Source organism: Phyllostomus discolor, chromosome 2 (genome assembly GCF_004126475.2).
Source record: "Phyllostomus discolor isolate MPI-MPIP mPhyDis1 chromosome 2, mPhyDis1.pri.v3, whole genome shotgun sequence".
In the NCBI taxonomy this organism is placed as follows: domain Eukaryota; kingdom Metazoa; phylum Chordata; class Mammalia; order Chiroptera; family Phyllostomidae; genus Phyllostomus; species Phyllostomus discolor.
The window spans coordinates 46840763-46862525 of record NC_040904.2 but is presented as its reverse complement, the minus strand read 5'-3'; the positions used below and the strand labels follow the sequence as shown (position 1 = coordinate 46862525).

General features: G+C 43.3%; 1 protein-coding gene across 3 annotated transcripts in view; it reads left to right on the top strand.

Annotated features, from left to right (window-relative positions):
• The window catches only part of MASP1 (mannan binding lectin serine peptidase 1), a 48976-nt gene that overhangs the window by 17327 nt on the left and 9886 nt on the right, over nt 1-21763 (top strand). For 2 of the 3 annotated variants that reach the window (XM_036017829.1, XM_036017830.1), the window contains 6 exons: nt 8346-8523; nt 9314-9445; nt 11792-11988; nt 13375-13522; nt 14784-14902; nt 15889-15967. In XM_036017829.1, the coding sequence (XP_035873722.1) occupies nt 8346-8523; nt 9314-9445; nt 11792-11988; nt 13375-13522; nt 14784-14902; nt 15889-15967 (853 nt within the window). Of the gene's footprint in view, nt 1-8345; nt 8524-9313; nt 9446-11791; nt 11989-13374; nt 13523-14783; nt 14903-15888; nt 15968-18411; nt 20787-21763 lie in introns of those variants that run through there. The other variant, XM_036017831.1, reaches the window with a different exon arrangement.

Below are 21763 nucleotides of genomic sequence, written 5' to 3'. Positions count from 1 at the left end.
TTGAAGATGGAAGAAAATACGCAACACTTGGGGCATATTATGCTTTATTACTTTAAGAAAGGTAAATCACAACTGAAACACAAAAAAAGATTTGTGCAGTGTATGGAGAAGGTGCTATGACTGATGGAATATGTCAAAAGTAGTTTGCAAAGTCTCTTGTACTATTGACATTTTGGCTGAATAGTCCTTTGCTGTGAGGCTGTCTTGTGCATTGCAAGATGTTTAGCAGCACCTCTGGCCTCTACCCACCAGAAGCCAATAGCAGGAGATGGTTGACATACTCAAAATATCCAAATCAAGTTATTGGTGAAAATAAAAAATGTGTCTTTTATTTTACAAAGAAAACTAAACAGACTTTTTGCCAACCCAATACAACTATTGTCATTATTATTTTCATTGTTTTTATGGCTGAATGACTTGGGCCAGAACTTAAGAAGCATCAACCAAGGCCACCTTGGATCTTAGACTTATTTTTTTTTTTACTTACATGGCTTTCAAGAGCTTCTGATATAGAAAACACACATACACATGCACACACATCTTCTTTTCTTCTAGTCCCAGGTCCCCGTCTGACATCCAGTACCTTTAATTTGCTCCTTTTCATCATCTTTGCCTATAATTTGAATTGGGTAAAATAGCCAAATTGGGCTGTTAACCACCAGCGCAGTCCCTGGAAATGGCAGGCTTACAGTGAGAGTGACCTCAGGAGCACTGAGCACTCATGTGTGAGTCAGGAGTCCTGGGCCCAGGGCTGTCACTGAGTCATTGGCCTAAATTCATGCATCTAGCAAAACTCTTCACAAGAAAGTGAAGAGATTCCTGGACTTAATACTGTTTTCTTGTGGGTGGAAGCTTTTCGAGATCCCTCACATTACTCTCATCCTCTCTCTTGAAATAAGGGTAAGATCCTTACTGTCCCACCCACCTCTCAGGACTGCGAGGAAGCTTGTGAAGTACAGAGAGTCAAAGGGACCTAAGAGGCCACCTGCCAAATAAGGAGGCTGGGCTGAGAAGGATCTCTGGGTTCCCTTTCTGCTCCATCAGACTGGGACCTGGGAGTCTCATAAAAAGGGAAGTTGGTGCTTATGGCTTCAGTGAGGTCAGGAATGGAGTAGAACCTGGAAACAAAAAGATATATCCAGGGCCAGTTCCAGTCTCTTAATTCTTTAAATGCATGAAATTACCCACATCCTACTGGGACAGCTGCAAGTTCAGAAAGCGATCATTTCAGTTGGCTCGATCCAGCAGTCCTGTTCTTACTAATTTACTGAGTGCTGACTATATTTCAGGTACCTTTCTAAATGTTTCACATATATCAACTCATGTTGTGTTTACACATTCCTGTGATATGAATACTCTTACTTTCACTATTTTACAGACCAGAAAACCTGTATTGAAAGTATATTAGTTTCCTAGGGCTGGTGTAACAAACTACCATAAACCAAGTGGCTTATAACAATAGAAGTTTATTCTCTCATAGTTTTGGAGGCCAGAATTCTGAAATTAATGTGTTTGTAGGACTCTGCTTCCACTGAAGTCTCTAGGGAAGAATCCTTCCTTGCCCCTTGTAGCTTTGGCACTCCTTGGCATTCCCTAGGTATGCAGCACATCTCCAGTCTCTGCCTCTGTCTTTATACTTTCCTCTGTGTGTGTCTTTGTGTTCACACACAGAGGAAAGTATATCCTTCTTCTTATAAGGACAGGAATTACTGGAATAGGATCCAAGAGAATCTAGTATGTTATCATCTTAATTACATAGGTGAAGATCTATTTCCATATAAGGTCAAGTCCAGTCCAAGGGTGAGGACTTGAAGATATCTTTTTGAGGAATACAATTCAACCTACAAAGAGAATTTATTTCCCAGATATCTAATAACTGGTGAAGACTCATGTTCAACTCATATAAAAATGCTGTCCCATGTGATTTGGTCTCAGTAAGGAGTTACGTGCAAAAAACAAGAAATGTAAAATATTGAAAGTAATGCACAATTAAAGTCACTCTCTTGAAAAACAAACAAAAAATAAGGGAGAGATGTTCTTATTACATTCTTAAATGTTCAATCCTTCCCCCACTGATCTCTCTCTCTATCTATCTCTGTCTCAACATTTCCTACTCCCAAAAGTCTTCATGAACTCCATACCAAGGAATTCCTCTCTCTCCCCTCATTCATCCACTTATACCCACCCATTATCTCCTTGTCTTGGTGACATAAGCACAAGATGACCACAGTAGAATTCCCATTGAAAAATGGGAGGAGTATGAGGCATATCACAGCTACTGATCCATAAGAATCTGAAATCCAGCCAGGCACATGTTGCCTGCTCCAGAGACCACACTTCTGGATTAGAGCCCAGTTCTGCTCCCTGAGAGCAGTTCCCAGTCTATTGCTCTCTGTGGCTCTTGGCTCTGCCTCCTGGCTTCTCAGTATCACCTGCTGAGACAGCCTTCCTTTTCCATAAGAAACAGCCCATTTGCAGTTGAGTAGACCTTTCCATCTATTTCTTGTGCTTTGAAACTGGGAGTCTACAGACCTCTTTCTATTTAGAATTGTCTCAGTCATTTCTAGTCCATGCTGGCTGGTACATCTCTCTTTAAAACTTTTTGATGTCTCATCTATCAGACTCCACTAAACAAAAACAATACCTACAGTTCTTTCCCAAATAGGCCTCTCTCTCTACTTTGAAGAGCATGTCTGGGTGCAATGGGACTGTGCTCTTAAGATTCTTCAATACCCTTTTGTCTCTGCCTTAAATCTTCTACCTTTTAATGAAGGATCTTAACAGCCAGAGCTTCGACATGATTTTTATCCTGAGGCCATTTTTGCTTTTAAAATGTTTTGCTGGTATAGAGACTAGACATGAGAAATAATCTTAATTTTTCAACCCAGCTGGTCCTGCACCCTTGTATTTCCTCTAATTTCTGCTTGTACACCAAAGACTTAACTTCTTCCTGAAGTACCGTGCCATCCACAGCTAGAAGCACGCACTGACACTTGCAACGTTCTACATAGAGATCTCCTCAGCCAGATCCACAAGTTTATTACTGCATATTTTTCTACCTTCTAAGTGGTCACAGGCAAGTTTTGCCACTTCTTTCACCACTATGTGACTCAGGTCACATCTTGTGAAGCCTTCTCTAGCAGTTTCCTCACTGCTAGCCAAACTAAAGCCACGTGTTCTAGTTTTTGTTACCAGACACCAGTTTTTGACACCTTTATTGACATCCTACTTCTGATGTCAACAAAGGTATCTGTCAAAATACAGTCAGGAAAACAGAGCCTCTATGAGTATTGAGATAATGGCTATTGATGGGCATTAGAACTCATATAATTATAGGAGGAGCTAGGAAAGTGAGGGTCCCAGCTTCTCATAGATAGAGAGTTGGAAGACCACAGAAATGTTCCTAATCAGTAGTCCTGAACCTCTGGCATGGGTGGGAATGATGGTATCTTCAGAGGAATCCAAAAATTAAGCCCATCTAAGGAACTAAAGTGGGACTGTGAAAGGGGAATAATGGGGGGAGGTCTATGAAAAGCTGTTAACTCTGAGCAGCTGCCACCGCTGTGGGTCCATCTGCAAGCATTAGGTGGTCTGGGCCACTGTTGGTCATGAGAGACAGCAGTTGAAAAAAAGAGCTGGGTGCAGATTAAAGAGAGTGAGGACAAGTTATGACCTATTTGGTACATCTACATCTGTTCATGTCTGTATCTGATCACATAAGAATCTTCAGAGAGTAAAAAAACTGTTGTGCTCTCAACTCACACAAATTTGTGTTTTGGCCAGACCTACCCTGGAACTATACAGTGAAGGAGACTCTGGGAATATGGTTCCCAGATTAATTAACAGACAATAGGACAATGCACCACACTCTCTGAATGTCTGCCTAAATTAACTCTGAAAACCTCTTCAAGGGCCTAGAGGAGATATCAGAGGGGCTCCAGGATGTAGCTTTTGAATAATGACCAACAAAGCCTTTGGGTCTGTAGGACAACCTCTGTTGGTTGGACTCATGCTTTAATGGGACATGAATGTCATTGTCTATGGAATGAAGATGCTGCAACTGTGGACCAAGAGCCTTCACTCACTAAATAATGACCTTGTCTGATTCATTTAAGCATCATCTAGGCTTCAGGTTTTTCATTTACAAAATGAGAATGATTACTCCTAAGCACCTTCTACCTACCTTCTTTACCCGTTGCTCCAAGGAACTAATGGGTAGCTGTCAATGTATTTGTTAAATTCTGATAACTTTATGGACATGTGGAGAGTAGCTATAGCTGTCCTCCCACAGAAATTTGGCCAACTTTTCTGCTTCCCTGCCTTAGTTTTGTAGAGGTTTTGTGCTGATTCTACTGAAGTAGAAAATTCATAGAAAACAGACTCAGGCTTCTCCCCCTTAGATCTCTCTTTCTAGTTTTCTGTCCTTAATGGAAGCCCTTTCCTACATTAGGTGGTGGTGGCAAGGGAGGGGTGGTGGAGGTTCTGAATACCTCCAGACCATCAATTCCTTCTGCCTGGATACTGTCTCTATGATCCCTCAACTCTCCATCTACTATTTCTACTGGCCTAAATCCCACTCACTTTTCAGTCCCCAACTCAAAGAACATTTTCTCTTTCCTAAATGTTTCTGATTCCCTTCAGCTGGATGATATCTTTTCCCTTTTTAAAACTCCTGGGTCTTTCTATCTTTCATTGCAATAACTATACCCTGACATGCCCTAACACATATACATTTGAGTGCTTATCTTATTGTCCTACTAAATTTCACATTTGAAGAAGCAAGGGACTTGCATATTAAGCTCGTGCAACAAATAAGTATTTTGGGGGCATTCTCCAGATTATAGTCCAGACAGAACTTGGTGTATAAATAATTTCTGAATTAAGTTGAAAGAAAGAAAATTGAGGACATGCATCCACATGTCAGTGCCCTAAATAACAATACCCTAAAAGGACACATAATAAGGTATAAAAAAAAATGAAGAGTCTGTGATCCCTGACTAAATGGCTCTTGGTTCTCTATTATTATGAGTTTTATGTCTTCATGTGATAAGGTATTTTCCTCCATCATGGTAACATGAAGACCCTAGAAATGGAACAATCCAAACAGAAGCCAGGGCTCAGTCTTCCACCTGTACTCAGAGGTAAATGATTTTTATAAAATTTTACAATTCATAGCAGCAGCTGCAAATATTAACCAGGGCCAGTGACCGCTCTCTGTTTAGGTTATGGCTGGAACTGTCACTGAGCCACATCCTCTCTGGGAGATAGTTCGTGCACCCAAGATAAGGTTTCCAGAAAAGTTGTTTGTCAAAGTGTTTATGTCTTTTGTCATTGATGCCCTGGGTTGGTGGGTTTCTTTCTCCAGGGTCAGAACTGTTCCCAAAGCACAAATGATATCAGAAAATGCTTCTAGTTATCTCTCTACTCTTAAGCAAGTCACTTTCCCACTTCCTCTCTCTAGACCTCAGTTTCCTCTACAAGGGCATATGAAATAGCTCTTAAATATCCCTCCCCCCGAGCTCTGATATTCCAGGACTCTGTTATGAGCTGCAGGCTGACTTCACAGAGTCCCAGGGCCTTCTCTTTCCTTCTGCTAAAGGTGTACATAGCTCATATTTTCCCATGGGTCTCAGCTGCTGAGGCCCTTACCTGTTGTCTAAAATAATGTTACTTTGCAGGTGATGACAGTTTATCTGCCCTCTTGAAAAGTTCCCTAAACCTGGAAGATATAAGGTCTCTCCCTAATCCAAATGATCTCTGATCAGTTTCACTTGAAAGTGTCCATGTTAAAGGCATTATAGAACCCAAAAGACATTGGGGATCCCAAATTACAGGAAGGGGGTGTTGTGTCTGGAAGTGTTAACACTCAGGACATCAGTATTCTTTAGTAATTGATTTTGTATTATATGGTTATAGACCACAGGCAAGTTCAAGCTAATCAGATTCTTCAGCAGGAAACAGTTTGTGTATTGAAACTGCTCAGCATCTTCTAGTATGTATGTATGGATCTGTATGTATGGATATAATAATGACTTCTTAGAATACGAGTATGTCAGAATTGGAAGAGAACATAGAGCTCAACTATTTCAAACCCCTGTTTTGTTAGGTAGATAAACAAGAACTAAAGAGGAGATGGCCATACAATAGTTAATTGCAGATCAGGAATAGGCTTCAGGACTTCCAACCACACCTTCCATTATTCCAAAGCAGTGGCCACCACCGTGAACAGTGCAGTCCAGCTCATGCAGTCACTCGTAGCAGAAACACTTTCCCAGGCCTACAGCCTAAACCTACTTAGTCTTAGTTTTATTAAGTTCTAAGAAGAGCAGTTTAACTGTTTCCTGTTTTATGACATATTTCAGCTAATAAACTCATAAAAATACGGGAAATAAAACAGCACATAAAAAGATATAAGAATTGCAAAAGCATTGTTGTCTGAGAATGTTCGATGTAGGGCAAGAACATTACGCAACGCAATGTCCCCAAGATGGTTGATGTTCATAACAGTGTCCCTGAATCTGCAAGAAAAGGTTAGTATGTTTCACCTAAGAAAGCAGATTTGTATAAAGCACTTCATTAAATAGTATTACAGCAAAAAATGTTTAAAATTTTTAATTATAGTTAAGTAAAACTTGAGCTTTCTGGAAAACTCAGATAACAGAAATGAAAAAGCCAGCTGCGATGTTCCAGGAAGTGACATCTCAGCTGCGTGCAGATAGGCACATTCTACAGTAAAAAGTCTGGTGCAAGTTTGGCTAGTGTCTGCAGAGGAAAGAAATAAATAGCAAAGCCATGATCTCATCTTCTGTTTACACTTCAATTCTCAAAGTTAGTGATTAATTGTCCTTGTGTTTTGTTGCCAGGGAAAATTGTTTTCCTTTAAAACATCCACTTATTTTAAATAAATAAATCGTTAGTTTCAAAACAGAAGTGCCAAATGTCAAGATAATCTGGCATACTAAACTAAAGAACAAAACAATGAATTCATTAGAATCTACTAGAGATCGGCAGCCTCTGAGAATGTTCCTTTAATGACTTTGGAATGCAGCAGAAGCCATTCTTGGTAAGAGATTTTCTTATGCATCTTGGCTAAAACATCAGTCTAGAAGTTGCAAACACAAATACAAGCTTAAAAGAATTGTGATAGGTGTAAATGATGGAGTCCTGAGTAAGCCAAGTATTCGTGGTCAAATAAATAATACAAACCAGCTGCCACACTGTGCTTCCCAAACCAACACACATAATCAGCTTAGACAACTAGTTTAAGATCTCTGCTTGGGGCTCTGAATTTACACAGGGCCTCTGGCTCTTCCAATGTAGTGAATTCTTTTGGCAAACAGGCAATTTTTGCACTTGAGTCTTACCACAAACATACACAAAAATGAACTATTTTTGGATGATTCCAGTAGTTTTGGTATTATTAAAACTACCTATTAAATATAGTTCTGATGACATGACTTTCCTGTTCAAAAGTTTTCGATGTCTTCCCTTTACTCACAGAAGGTAGAGTCACTTATCATTATGGCATTCAAGGTCAACCATAATCTAATTTCAGCCTATTCTTCTAAGTGCATTTCCTACAATCCTCAGACTACCTGGCTTCTCATTGTTTTCAGAATGAATCTTGTACTTTGAGTTTTGACAATAAATAACTATGTGCCAGGCCATGTTCCAAGCACTGAAGACACATCTGTAAAGAAAAAGTCTTCTTGTCCTGCAGCTTACCTTCTGATGGGGATATTTCACCTCCTTCTGAGCTCACTCTCAGAGTTTGTTTTCTATCAAACCTCCTGTCACACTGTATAATAGCTTTATGTGTGTTTTCATCAGTCTGAACGCTATTTCCCCATGCACAGCTCTGTGTCTCATTTTTATTATCCCCATCATCTGCTTTGCCCAGTGTCAGACACACTCTGAATGCTCAATGAATGATATATTGTATATAGTTTCTTTTCTTTGGAAATTTGGTAAGTTTCTGTTGCATATAGAATCCATCTATGAGGTTATTTAACTCTTTTGAATTTTAGCATGAAGTTTTTAACAAATAAGCCATTTGGTTGTCAACAGGAATGATGTAGCCATTTTTTTCTCAATGGGAATGACAAAGGTCAAGCTGCTCCTTATGCATCTAAACAAAATGAATGAAACAGTGATTGAATGGCCACTTTGATTTAACCTATAACGTGTCTTTCCTTAAATCCCAGAATCCCTAATCCTCACTCTTCGGGTTCCCCAGGCTGCCTGGTCTACTCATGGGCAACCCCTCCCTCTTTTCTACAGGAGACCATCAGAGAAGCTGATTTGGGAAGCTATTCATCTTGTTCCCTTTCTCTTTGACCTCAAAGGTAGAAACTGAAGACCAGTTGCTGGCAATCTTCTGTGGCAGTGAGAACACAGACACTGAGCATACCCCTGGCCAGGAAGTGGTCCTCTCCCCTGGTTCCTTCATGTCCATCACTTTCCAGTCAGATTTCTCTGATGAGGAACGATTCACGGGCTTTGAAGCCCACTATGTGGCTGTGGGTAAGTTAAAAATTGATGCTCATACCCAGGTCTCCCTTTCTCACTAAGGATTATAAGTGTCATGTGCTTTCTTCTTCTCAATGAACACATGTACACTCAGCACACAGATTCTGCCATGAATGTCTTACTGCATTTGCTTTATTACAATCTATCCATCTGGTAACTAGTGACATGGAGCATCTTTTCATGTGCTCCTTGGCCATTTATATATCCTTTGGGGGGAAATGCTTGTTCAAATTTTTAAACTGGATTGAGAACATACATCCTTTTTATCTTTATATTTTCAATGCTTACGACAGGGCTTGACCTCCATAAGCAACAAATAAAAGGGAGCAATGGCATGGAGTAGAAGTTAAGGGTCCACACTCGGGAGCCAGCCCACTTAGATTTGAATGTCTGTTCTCTCCACCACCTTTATCTGTGTGCCTGGGAGTCAGTTATTTAATGCCTCTAAGTCTCAGTTTTATCATCTATGGAGTGGGCATAGTAAGACTCCTGCTTGCTATTATCACAATTCTTAGAGGATAGTAGTACCATTGGGAGTCAGGTTACTTGGGTTTGAATCTGGCTGTCTGTAATCTTGGGTAAGCTTCTCACTTCTCCGAGTTCCAGCTTCCTCACGTAAACAGAGATAATGGCTACTTCTGGGCTTCATGCAAGGAGTAAATGACAACATGCTTGTATCTCCCAGCATAGTGAATAGTCCATGCTAAGTGCTCTGTGTATGTTGGCTGTTGTCTTCATCATCCCACATGGATGGACTCACTGAGAGGCTCTGCCTGTCCTGCAGATGTGGATGAGTGCACCGAGCGTGAGGACGAGGAGCTGTCCTGCGACCACTACTGCCATAACTACATCGGTGGCTACTACTGCTCCTGCCGCTTTGGCTACATCCTCCACACGGACAACAGGACCTGCCGAGGTGGGGCCTAGGGATGATCCTACTCATCACCACTATGTGCCACTTTCCAATCAGATGAGGGAGGCCTGGAGGAAGGACAGATATGAAGTAGGAACAATTAAAAATGAAGTTAGAGAGCTGTGCTTCCAGGAACTGCGAGGAAGATGCTGCTGCAATTCCCAGCAGCCCTAGATGCTAGGCCACCTTTCTTCTGAGCGGCAGAAATCTCTGCCCTTTTCTCCCTCTCCCCTCTCCTACTGCAGGTCAGCAGTCAGGCCAAGTTAAGGAGAAAAGATTTCCCCTCACTCTGAGCCAGGAACTAGACCTCATCAGAAGTAGTTTTTTCTCTTCTATTCCATGGTCCCTAAGTGCCTCTGTGACAAAGAGAACCTAGGTCCAAAGAAAGAAGAGGGAGAAGGGAAGCAAAGACTGAGAGAACAAGAAATCCTCTCATTCTTGCTATCTGTTTGCATTGCTCATCAACATGCCTATTCGGCCACTGTCTCTGCCTGAGCAGAGCTGGGTGCACAAAGGGGTTCAGCTACTTTCCAGGAGGACCATCCTGGCAAATGGGTGACACAAGCAAACGGTGGAAAGTAGTAAATGCTGTACCAGAAGTGTGGTCACAGCACGATCAGAGCAGAGTCTGCCTGGGGAGTGGGCAAACACTTCCCAGAAATGGTGACCCTGACAGACATGAAAGAATAAGGAAAGGAAAAGGAGAGCAATTCAGGCAGGGAGAACAACTTCCGCAAGCCTTCCAAGGTCTGATAGAATTTGGAATATTTGGGGAATTACCAGTAGATTAGTGTAAGCTCAGGAGAAGGATCTGTGTTTTGGAAAAATCCCTTGGAAGCTGAGTGAGGGATCACTGGAGGAAGACAAGGCTTGAAACAAAAATTCTTTTCCTTTCTCCTTCTTCCTTCTTCTGAATAAAACCCCTGTATGACTCATCAAGAGAGAGCAAGCACATAGAGGTTATATTTTCTATAGTTTCCATTCAGTAAGCTTTTATTGAGTATCTACTATGTGCTAAGTACAGTGGAGGCTAAAAATGAGCATGGTTTCTTGACCTTTTTTCTTATTTTTATCTGTGCCTCCAGGAGCTTTTTAAAGAATTGTCTTTCTAATCTCCCTAATATCTGCCCCTCCCCATGAAATTTTAATACAACAGATATGCTGTATGTATTATTTATGTACGATATACCTATCTATGTAAATTCATAAAAAGAATAATACTTGCTCCCCAACCAAGGACCAATTTTAACCATCTTTGGGGCAATATCATTGCCATGAGAATGCCTGGGGCAGAAAATAAAAGCAGATGGGAATTCAGGTGACCTCATCCTAAACCATGTTTACAGCTCAGAGTGGTGGAACTTCAAGTTAGTCATGCCCCCTTTCCTGGTCCATAGTTTACTCTTTTGCAAATTAGCAAGATAAGCAAGTGGTTAGAAAGGATTGACATCCTAGATCCAGGATGGGTCAGCCCAAGAACAAAGGTTCAGTAGCAAATAGAAGGACTTTGGTAGATGCCTAGACTGGGTGGCTCAGTTGGTTGGAGTGTCATTGCATATGCCAAAAGGTGGCAAGTTTGATTCCTACTGAGGGCACATAGCTGGGTTGCAGGTTCAATCCCCAGTCAAGGCACACACAGGAGGCAACCAATCAATGTTTCTCTCTCACATTGATATTTCTCTCTCTCTCTCTCAAATCAATAAACATATCCTCAGGTGAGGATTATAATAAACAAACAAACAGGCAAAAAAAACCTCAGTAGTGCTAAGCCATGGCCAGGATCCCAGAACACTGGCTCTCTGGTGCAGCAGATGCAGTGGGAACAGAGCAGGATCCCTGAGCTCAGAGGACCTACAGTCTAGTCGGGGCAAGGGAGTCCACAGACAAATATCTCACATAATGGCAAGTAGTGGTCAGCAGCATGAAAGAAAACAAAGCAAGGCCAGGAGGGAGAGTGAGGGTGTGTGAGAGATATCGAGGCAGGCTTTAAGCAGAAACCTAATAGAGTTCTAAGCTGAGGGGACAGCAGGACAAAAGCATTCCACACATGCCCCCACCAACCAATCCATCTCAAAATCTTCCCATCTTAAGTCCCCTCCCCTCCCCCCCAATGTCAGAGTATCTGATGAGAAAGCTTATCAAGACTCACTGCCTTTGAGTCTTGATTCTGCAAATTACTAGGTATGTGACTTCACTGAACTTCAGCTTCCCCATCTGTGAAATGGGGATAATGATTCCTGTTTCTGCTCACCTCTTGGGACCACCGGGAAACCATGCAGTGGCAGATAAGAAAGGAGTGTCTATGGCCATGGTGTGGTGTGTCACTTTGCTTGGGTGTATTTCCCACAGTGGAGTGCAGTGACAACCTCTTTACCCAGAGAACTGGAGTCATCACCAGCCCTGACTTCCCCAACCCTTACCCTAAGAGCTCCGAATGCTTCTATGTGATCGAACTGGAGGAAGGTTTCATCATCAACCTGCAGTTCGAGGACATTTTTGACATTGAGGACCACCCAGAGGTGCCTTGCCCCTATGACTACATCAAGGTAAGCCTGCAATAGAAATTTGCCCTGGGAATGCTAGAAAATCTTGCTGAATTGGGAAAATTGATCTTACCTTCCACCTTCTCCCAGGACAGGGGCCAAGCAGCTCACTTCCCAAAGAGTAATTATATAAAATAACATCTACCAGTTTAATCAGATCCAGTCTAGGTATCTTCCTTGATCCAAAACTAGCTGCTTGGCCACCCACAAAATCCTTTTTATCATGTAATGTAAGATCATCATGAAGTAACACCAGGGGTAAAGGTCATGGGGACCACCTCAGAATTCTGTTCACCATGCACAATTTCCAGGGGCTCCACCATGAGCTTTATCCAGGTACTTAAACTCTTAGGGCTTTACTTTTTCCTCTCTCTGCATTAAGGGTGATGAGATGAAGATATCACCCAGGATTGTAGAAGTCAATGAATGAGGGTTAAAGAGTTCTCATCCGCAGAGGTGGAAGGAAAAGAGTTAAAGACATAGGAAGGACCCAGGACTGGAAGTTGCGAAATCTGGATCAGCTAATAGTGCCTATTCCCTTTCCTCTATCCCACTGTCTCTATCCTAGTTGGAACCCCATCATCTCCTGGTCAACTGTGAAGCTTCCTAGCTGGTTTTCTTCTGTTCTTCTGTAGCATCCAGGCTTATCTTTATGAAAGTCAGATTAGATCAAGGTTGCTCTTGGAAGTAAACATAAACTCCTCAACACCCTCTGGCACTTGCCTGCCTTTCAACCTCATGCACGCCATGGCACTCCCTCTACTCCAGCCACACTGTTGTCCTTCCTGTTCTTAACATTTTCCAAGATATTTCTGTCCTTTGGCTTTGACCTTCACGTATGCTGTTTTCTCTGCCTGGGAAGTATTCTCCCCTCCTCCTCCAATGACAAGCTCTTAGTCATCCTACATGTCTCAAATCCAATGTCACCTCCTCAAGGTGGCCTTCCCTGGCCACCTATTTAAAGTTATTATTTATCACATTATTGATGAATTATACAGATGACATAGATTTTACTACATAAATTATAAACATATTGCATATATTTATTGTTAGATTCTCCAAGCTAGACTACATGTTTTTTGAGAGCAGAGGCCTTTTCTATCCTGTGCACCTGGACAAGACTCTGCACCTTTCTGAGTCATAATATGTTCATCTTTGAGCAGAGGATTATCAGCCTTCCTTGTCCACTGTCAGGGCTATTGTACACTGTAAATGGGGAAGTGGAGGTGGAACAGTCCAGTGAATAGTAATGCCCACTAGAAATGTGAGTATGTACTAGGATTCACGCGAAGGCTTCCAGAAAACCCCAGGTGCAGTGTAGAGGGGGTCCCTGGATCGGCCACTGCTGCTCTGTTCTGACCCTCTTTTTCTCTGTCCTGCCTCTTGCAGATTAAAGCTGGTCCAAAAGTTTTGGGACCCTTCTGTGGAGAGAAAACCCCGGAACCCATCAATACCCAAACCCACAACGTCATGATCCTGTTCCGCAGTGACAACTCAGGCGAGAACCGGGGCTGGAAGCTCTCATACAAGGCGACAGGTAACTTGGTCATCATGCTCAGCCTCGTGGAGCAGAGGCTGAGGGGTTGGGGGTGCAGGCCTGGGACTTCTCTGAGGTTGTGGCAGGACCCCCGGTTCTGCCACCGAGTACACCGAGTACACAGGCTCTCTTCTGACTCTGTTGATCATCTATAAAATGGGGTTAAGGACAGCAATGATGATGCATTTGGACTTGCTTTTCTTAGAATCACATGGTGATTAAAAAAACAAAACAGTTTTTGAATTGCACCCGCTCATACTGTGACTCACTGGACTTGAAGAGAGAGGACCCTTCCAGCTCCAGCCCTTTGCAAGTCTGAGGCAGGAATGTGGGCATGGGCCTGCAGCTCAACATGTTCTATTGTGGCAGTTCACCTCCTGTGTTTCCCCCAGACTGGCAGAGCCCACAGCCTCCAACACCCCAAGGCAGCCAGTCCCCACCCAAATGCTCATAAAGCCATTTGACCCAAGGGATATGCAATAACTTGAAAAAGAAGAAGTGGGACATCAGTGGCAAGACCACAGCTGGGCATGACTAATTCAATTCATAAGCTCCAATATCCTGGCCTGGCCTGCATTATCAAATTCAGTATCCAAAAGTGAGGAGAATATTAACAAAAGAGAGTTTGTCTAGGAAAAAATGTCAGGCATAGCCCCAGACCTGGGAATCCTATCTGATTTAGCCTTTGAAGAGAGGACTCAGAGGTATATGATCACAGTTTATCACTGAGGAATGGCCTTGGGAAGAAAGAGCCATCAGAATCATCCTGAGTTCCCCAAGAGGGCAAACTACACCTGATGAGTAAAAATGACAATGGTATAGATATCAGTTGAATATGAAACCCCTCTTACTTTAATCAGAGGAATCCAGTATGAAAGGTACAGGTTTGAAAGGTACTGAGCTCCCTGTCACTGTAGGAATGCAAATATGTTTAACATCTACTTTGGGAATTTTTTTTTAAAGAATAAGGTGAGGGTTGCACTCAATGACATTGAATAGGCTATCCAACCCTGAGTTTTGATGAAATCTTCCGGCCAACCACCTCATTTTACAAATGAGGAAATAGAGATCCAAGTTGAAAAGTGACCTTCTCAAGGTTCCAGTAAAACTTTTTCACGGCTTATTAGGTCCAGGCCCCTTATGCCCAGTTCTGTGTGTGGTTTTTCCACCTCCATCACACGTGGCAGTCTAGGGACTGGCCTCTCACTGCTGGACTTTTGCTTGTTTTCTCACCTTCTGCTCTTCCATTGCTCCCCACCAGGGAAGGAGTGCCCAGAGCTACAGCCTCCTGCCCACGGGAAAGTCGAGCCCTTACAAGCCAAGTACTTCTTCAAAGACCAGGTGCTCATCAGCTGTGACACAGGCTACAAAGTGCTGAAGGTACAGGGTCCTGCATGGGGAGTGGGAGCCACCAGGCCAGAGAAAGCCTCCAGAGCCTCCCAGACCACACAGGCTTCCAGAGCTTGTAATGGTCTCACCATAGTGTTTTCTAGCTTCCCCATAAATCTTCAAAACGTTCCAGAAATTCCAGTCTTCTGAAAATTTAGAGCATGTGTTAGAGGCTCTCACTTCTGGAAGTGGTGTGAAGTCTTTTGTCAGGGTGTGGGCTGGTTTGAATTTCAAAATATCTAGATCTGCTCAGCCCTACCGGCAGGACCAACAACCTTAACACATTTGGGGCTTGCTGAGGGAAATGGGAATGGAAACCAGAGACTTTAGAGATGGCAGAGAGGCACTGCTCACTCCCCCACCTGATGAAACAGTGGTTCTCCTAGGAATCACCTGCTCAATTTAAAAAAACAGAGCCACCTCCCAGGCCCACCTGAGTTCAATGAAAGCAGAATCTCTGGGATGGTACCAGTGACTGGTGTTTCTATATGTTGCCCAGGTGAGTCTGACATGATCCAAGCTAGAGGACCACTGCTCTCGAATAGTGGGGTCCCCACTGCAGCATCACCTCACTTGTTAAAAATGTAAAGGCTAGGTCCCCAGTCCAGACCCAGTGGATCCAAAACTGTGGGGGCAGGGCCCAGCAACCTGTGCAAAAGCCCTCAGGGATGCTGCTGCTTGCTCAGGTGTGGGGGCCACTGCTCTGAAACAATAGTCAAGGGTATCAGTTTTCCTTCAGGGAGAGTTGCCCAAACACCTTTCCACAGCCAGCCCTTGACTCTCTCCAGGGTAGGAATGGGAAATATAAACTCAGCAGCTATCCTTTTCTTATTGTCAAGCTTGACCTTGGAGGCTTTTGGTTGGAAAGTCTCAGTTTAGGACACCCAGGTTTGTAGTTTGAGCTGGTTTTACTGGGAAACCACCAGCAGCCCCACCTCTTTTCCTTCTCCCCACACCTTCTGTGTGTTTCTTCCTAGGATAATGTGGAAATGGACACATTCCAGATTGAGTGTCTGAAGGATGGCACATGGAGTAACAAGATTCCCACCTGTAAAAGTAAGAAAACAAAATGGGTTGATTAGGAAGACCATGAGCTCCCCAACACTGGTGGGATTTGAGCAGAGACCACACAAGGGGGACAGCTTGGCAGGTACACTTTAAGAGAAAGGGGCCAGGAATTCAACAGACACATGAGAGTTGGACAGAAAAAGCTACTGATGTTCCTTTCAGCAATAAGGCATTAAGAGTCCAAAAGAAACTTCTTGTGGGTCCCAATGTACTTTCTAAATACTAATTTTACCTCTGCCTGCAGATAGGTTGCCAAACTTGCTAAACAAATAGCACGTCTCCAGGTTTGAAACTAGCTCTGGCAATAGCTAATTCAGGAAACAATTTTGTCCCCCATGCCCACAGCCAAGTGACCTTGCCAGTCTCTATGTGGCCATCAGCCATAGCCACTAAGTCTCCTGGAACAGCTTATGCTTTAGGGCTGTGGTGTCAGCACAGTGGACATGTATGAGGCAGGGGACAGAGTTCAGCATGGCTCCTGTGGCCCCCAGAGTTCTTGTCTTGTCTATGATCCCAACCCACCCTGTGACCATTGACAAGATCCTTCACCTTAACTGTAAAATAAAGAGTTTAAACTAGCTTTACTATTCTAGAATATGTCCTGGAGATTCTAACATAATGTAGCCCATATCAATCACCTAGTGAGTTTTGTAAAAATACAAATTATTAGCCACTATCACTTCTCCCCCTACCCAGTCCCTACCCAGTTGATTTTGATGCAAGATTTGTAAGGACCACAGTTTTAGGAAATTCATCTACGGCAACAGTAATGAGAGAAAGCACAGGGACAGAAAGAGGAGGAAAGGGAGAGAGGGGGGAAGGAAAGAAGGATTTGCTTTAGAATGGACAGGTGAAATGTCAAGAATTAAGATGGGTCCTGCCCACCCCTCGTTCATGACTTCATGTAAAATTTGGAGTTGTGTCCTTGTCCTCTCAGTGGTTCATATCCATGGAGCTGGCAAATCCACTCCCACTGCCCTAAGGGGACACCATCAGGGTGGGACTCCCTTAAGACAAATCTCAGGCAGAACTTTGGAACAGAGCAGGTTTGTTTTTAAGTTTCTTTTTTTAATATGATGATGTGGATGGAGTCAGAGGCCAGTGTGGGGAAGGAGGGTCATTTTATGGCTTCAGCAAAATGTTTATATGAACCCTTACTCGATGCCTGTTCCAAGATCTAGAGGGAAATCAGATGGAAAGGACAAGGTTCAGACATGGAGGAACTCAAATGCCAGCAGACACATCTGCCACCTTCCCCAGCATGTGGCTCATGTGTAGCGCTGTGCCTGAGTTCTACCCAAGCAAGAGGGTGTTCAGGAGGAGGAGGGAAAGGAAGATGTGGGGTGTAGAGGACAGAACGTGTTTTTGGAGTCAGAAAGTTCTAGATTCAAATACAGACTCAAACAGTTGTAGGTCTCTAAGCAATTTACTCACACTCTTTTGGCTTCAGTTTTCTACATTCCTGATTACTCTGAGGACTGTGTTAACATGCATATCATTACTGAAGAGCAACGGGAATAAGTAAAAACTCAATAAAAGCTTATTTTCCCCCCACCCAACTTCCTCACTAGGAAGAGTTTTGGTTTCTCTCATTCATGCTTTTGGAAAATAGGAAACTTTAATAACAATTTTCTTCCCTGATGAAACACTTTTTATTGTAACAGAAGTGTTGATAGAATAAGGCACTAGTATATTCAATAGTACTCTTTTATGTGACTTTTGTTAGTATACAAAAGAGCCTGTCATTCTGTACCAAAGAAAAGAATGTTTTCCCCCCTAATATGGCCTGGTTCTCCCGGCACAGCTTGGATTAGGACTATGAGAATCCCTGTTTGGACAAACCTGGCACCTCTGCTCATTCACTGAGTCGGTATTCATTGAATATCTCTCTGTCCCGGGCATGTGCCAGGTCCTAGGGGAGATGCAAAGATGAACAAGACTCAGAAGTTGTGAGTCCATAGGGACTGCGGGGAAAGGGGTTGGGAACATACAGGAAGTGTGTGCTGTGAGGAAACCTGCACCAGAACAGGAAGTAGAAATTACTGGTGGCCCTGCCACCACCTTGCTGCAGTGACCACAGACAAGCCCTGCTCCACTCTGAATGTCATCTGTTAAATGAGGGTTGGGACCAGAAGAATCTGAAGCTTGCTCCAGCAGTAGAATGTTTTAATCCTCCTGAGCCAGCATTTATGGCTGTGCAAATTCTCTGAATGGCACAAATTCCACAATACCAAACTGTCCTTCACACTGGCTGTGCCTAAACTGTGCATTCTCAATCAATTCTGGTGGAGTGATTTCTGTATTTCCTGCATGAACTGCTTCTGCTTTGCTTGCTAATTTTCCCCTTTCTCTCCTTTCTCTCTCTTCCTTCCTCTGCCTGCTTTCTTTCTCTGGACCCACTGATCCCTCTTTGATCTTCACCATGGTGGCAGATACCGAAATGGATGTGGAGAGCGAGTCTGAGCAAGTGACCGAGTGAATGACTGGACCCCTACACAGTGGAGACGTCCAGGAACGGACCACTCACAAGACCCCCCCGGGGTCCCAGAGCTACTCTGCCCTTCCCCACCCGCCAACACTCCATCCCCCATTTCAGTGTGGATTAGAAAGGATGCTAAATAAGGCAACATAGTCTCAAGCAGTTGAAACTCCTGTGTGTATAAGAATGATCCCTTTTGAGGTTTCACCCATTATTCAAATATTACTCTAGAAAATAGTGAAAAGACAATGGGAGATTATTTTTAGCATCTCTAAATGGACTGTATTCTTCTCAAAGGAAAAATGACTTTGGTCCTAGAGACATGAGATTTTATAATATACAATCACATGGCCTTAGATTGACCAGGTCAAAGTGGGCCCTGGTTTTTCCAATCTACTCTGCACTCCAAGTTTAAATGGGCCAGAATGCCTGTGACTTTATGATTTTACTATTTTTACCTGTTGCTACTTTCTTAACATAAGTAGGTGGAACTAGGAGTAATTCATGTAGCCTAGATTTTTAGGGAGTCTAGATATATCCTCATGCCTAAAAATTTCCCTTCCACCTATATAAAACACAGGGCTGAGAGTTCTCTGTCAGGGGTTCTTTCTTCTGGGGCTTACACATTTTGCATTTCTGAAAATTCACTGATTAAAGTTTTTCAAGAGATAGGCATCACACTTGAAAGCAGCAGTCCTCAGCTCAGGGGCCATGGGACACCCTTGGTCATAAGCAGTGACAAGGGCTGCAGGTGGCAGCCAGCATGCTGGAAATCTCTGCTTCAGCCTAGACAAAATTGGGACACACAAAACAGAGAAGCCTTGCATTGCATTGTGACTGCTAGTCAATTTGGTAATGAAATGGCCTCTGGAGGAGGGAAGAATCCTACAAGGATGAACAAGGAACAGTCCAGAGACTGCAGAGCCAGTCTATGGCAGGAGCGCCCCTAAGACAGGACATGGAATAGCACTAAATACAAGTGCCAGATGAATCAGTATTTTTAAGCCCGCAAAGTGTAACAGACATTGTACTTGATGTGGCAGAGGGAATCATAATTTAGGCAGAAGGTTTGAAATAGACCCAAATAATTGCAATACCAGGCAACATAAGGTGCATCCATCAGAGAGAAGTTAATAAATAAAGTGCTTGGCAAAGAGAAATCTGGAAGCAGCCCTATCTGATTAGAAGAATGAGACAAGGCCTTCAGCAAAAAGCAATCTGTAAGGCTTGGAGGGTGGCCAGAGCATGGAAACACAGAGTTTCCCATGTGGGGAAAGCAGCAGGTGAGAGAGGTACAGGAAGGGTCTGTGATCCTGGAGCATCCATACACCATGGGAAAGGATGGAGATGAGCCTGGGTGGGAGAGTGGGCCATCCCTGGGTTGAGCCAACAACTGTGATTCTTTAGGAAGCCCCAAAATTGTGGCAAAGAGTGCTCAAGGTGGCAGGTTAAGAAACATGTGTCTGAAAGAAAATAAATGGCAACAAAAAGTGACAATGGAGACAAGATGGAGGGTGGTGCATCCCACCTCAGAGAATAATGAGAAAGGGAGGTCAAGAGAATAGGAAGGGGAACTTTGATTCCAGAGTGTGGAAGTGGCCAGAGGAAGCTTTAGAGAAAAGGATGAAACTCTTCCTAAAGCCAAGAAGGTAGTAGACTAGCTAAGAAAGCAGAGCCTGGATATGGCATCTTTAATGGTGCCAGGCCTCTCAAAAAGGGAAGTTGTTGCCAGGCCACAGAAAGACGTGGACATTTGCCTGCCGCATAGACTTGCGGAGATGGTCACCCCTTCCCTGCTCACTCTATTCAAGCTGAAGTGACCTCCATTTTCCACTATGTTCACCTCCTCTATACAGTTATAGGACCAGCTTTAACAGTAGGCAAAGTTACTTTTCTGGCATGATGTGGAAGCAGAGCAGACTCTGTACCCAGAAAATTTCTCCCCACCAGTGCTGGCCACATCACATAGCCTGACCATCTATCTCACCATGTCTAGGACCAACCCTGGAATTTCTCCACCTGGAATTAGGTATCTGGTCTTGAGGCTACCTTAGGCAAAACGAACTGATAGACCAAAGTTAAGGTAGACAAGACTAATACCAACATCCAGGCACCAATCAATGGCATTTCCTAAAAAGGGAAGAAAAATCTGATTTGAGACTCAGCAGGAAAATACATTTAAAACTGTTGATAGCTTTCAGTAATAAATACGACCACTTCTTGCTGTCCTAGTGCTGACCTTCACATGCTCTCCTCCCAGACTAGAAGAGCATGTCTACACTGGATGATGGATACAAATGGGAACAATTTGTCCAGAGCGGTTAAAGGCCAGGACAAAACACTCCCCAGTTCTCCTGGGTTTTGCTTTCCTCACGGGTAGAAGGGACCTACATCTACTCCTATCCTTCACCCACTGTGTCATCCCAGAGGACATTGAAGTTAACTACATTTTAAGTTTGACAACTCTTTGTTCAATCAAACAGTTGAATATGGAGTGCTAACGTTAAAAGTCATAATATCTAAATATAGCATTTCAGAAATAAATTGCCCCCTCTTTGCTTTCCCAGATGAGCAGGTAAAATTCAGGAAGAGGAAAACTCTGGAAATACTACCAGAGCCTTGGAATGCAGTCCTTTGAAGTTATCAGAAGATTACAACTGATGTCCATCATTATCCAGCTACTATGATTATAGACAGTTCCAACTAGAAAATAGATCCTTAAGAATGGCCAGTTCAGTTTACTTAAAAACCACTGAGTATACAGTCAGGTCTAGTTCCCTGACCATACATGCTATATGACCTTAGATGAGTCAAGTCTACTCTCTGAGTTTATCTCTAAAGCAAAGATGATATTCTAGATTACCTGTGTTAATGTTTCTTGGCAACTATGAAGTTCTGTGATCCTTCTATGATTCCTCAACTTTGATAGGGGTTGTTAGACCCAAGATCAGGATTTCCTTGGAAATGAACAGCACACCCTAATGGAGAAACACCACCCCCATGAAGAAACACTGACAAGTTGGGTCCTCAGCCTCTGACCTGGCTTCTGGAAGACTTGTACTGGACTCCATCAGTGCTGGAAACTCCCCTGAGACATGACTGGATGAGCAATCTCCCCTAAGACCACCTCTGAGGAGCAGGCATCTTTGGTCTCATCCCACAGTCAGCCCCAATGTCCAAACACCAATGACTGGAGAAAAGAAGCAGGTGAAGGCTAAAAGCTGGTCTTCCCTGACCCTACCTCCTGACTTCTGTGTCTACAGAGAGCCAGCAAGGCGGTACTGTGGTGGGTTTCTTTCTGTCAA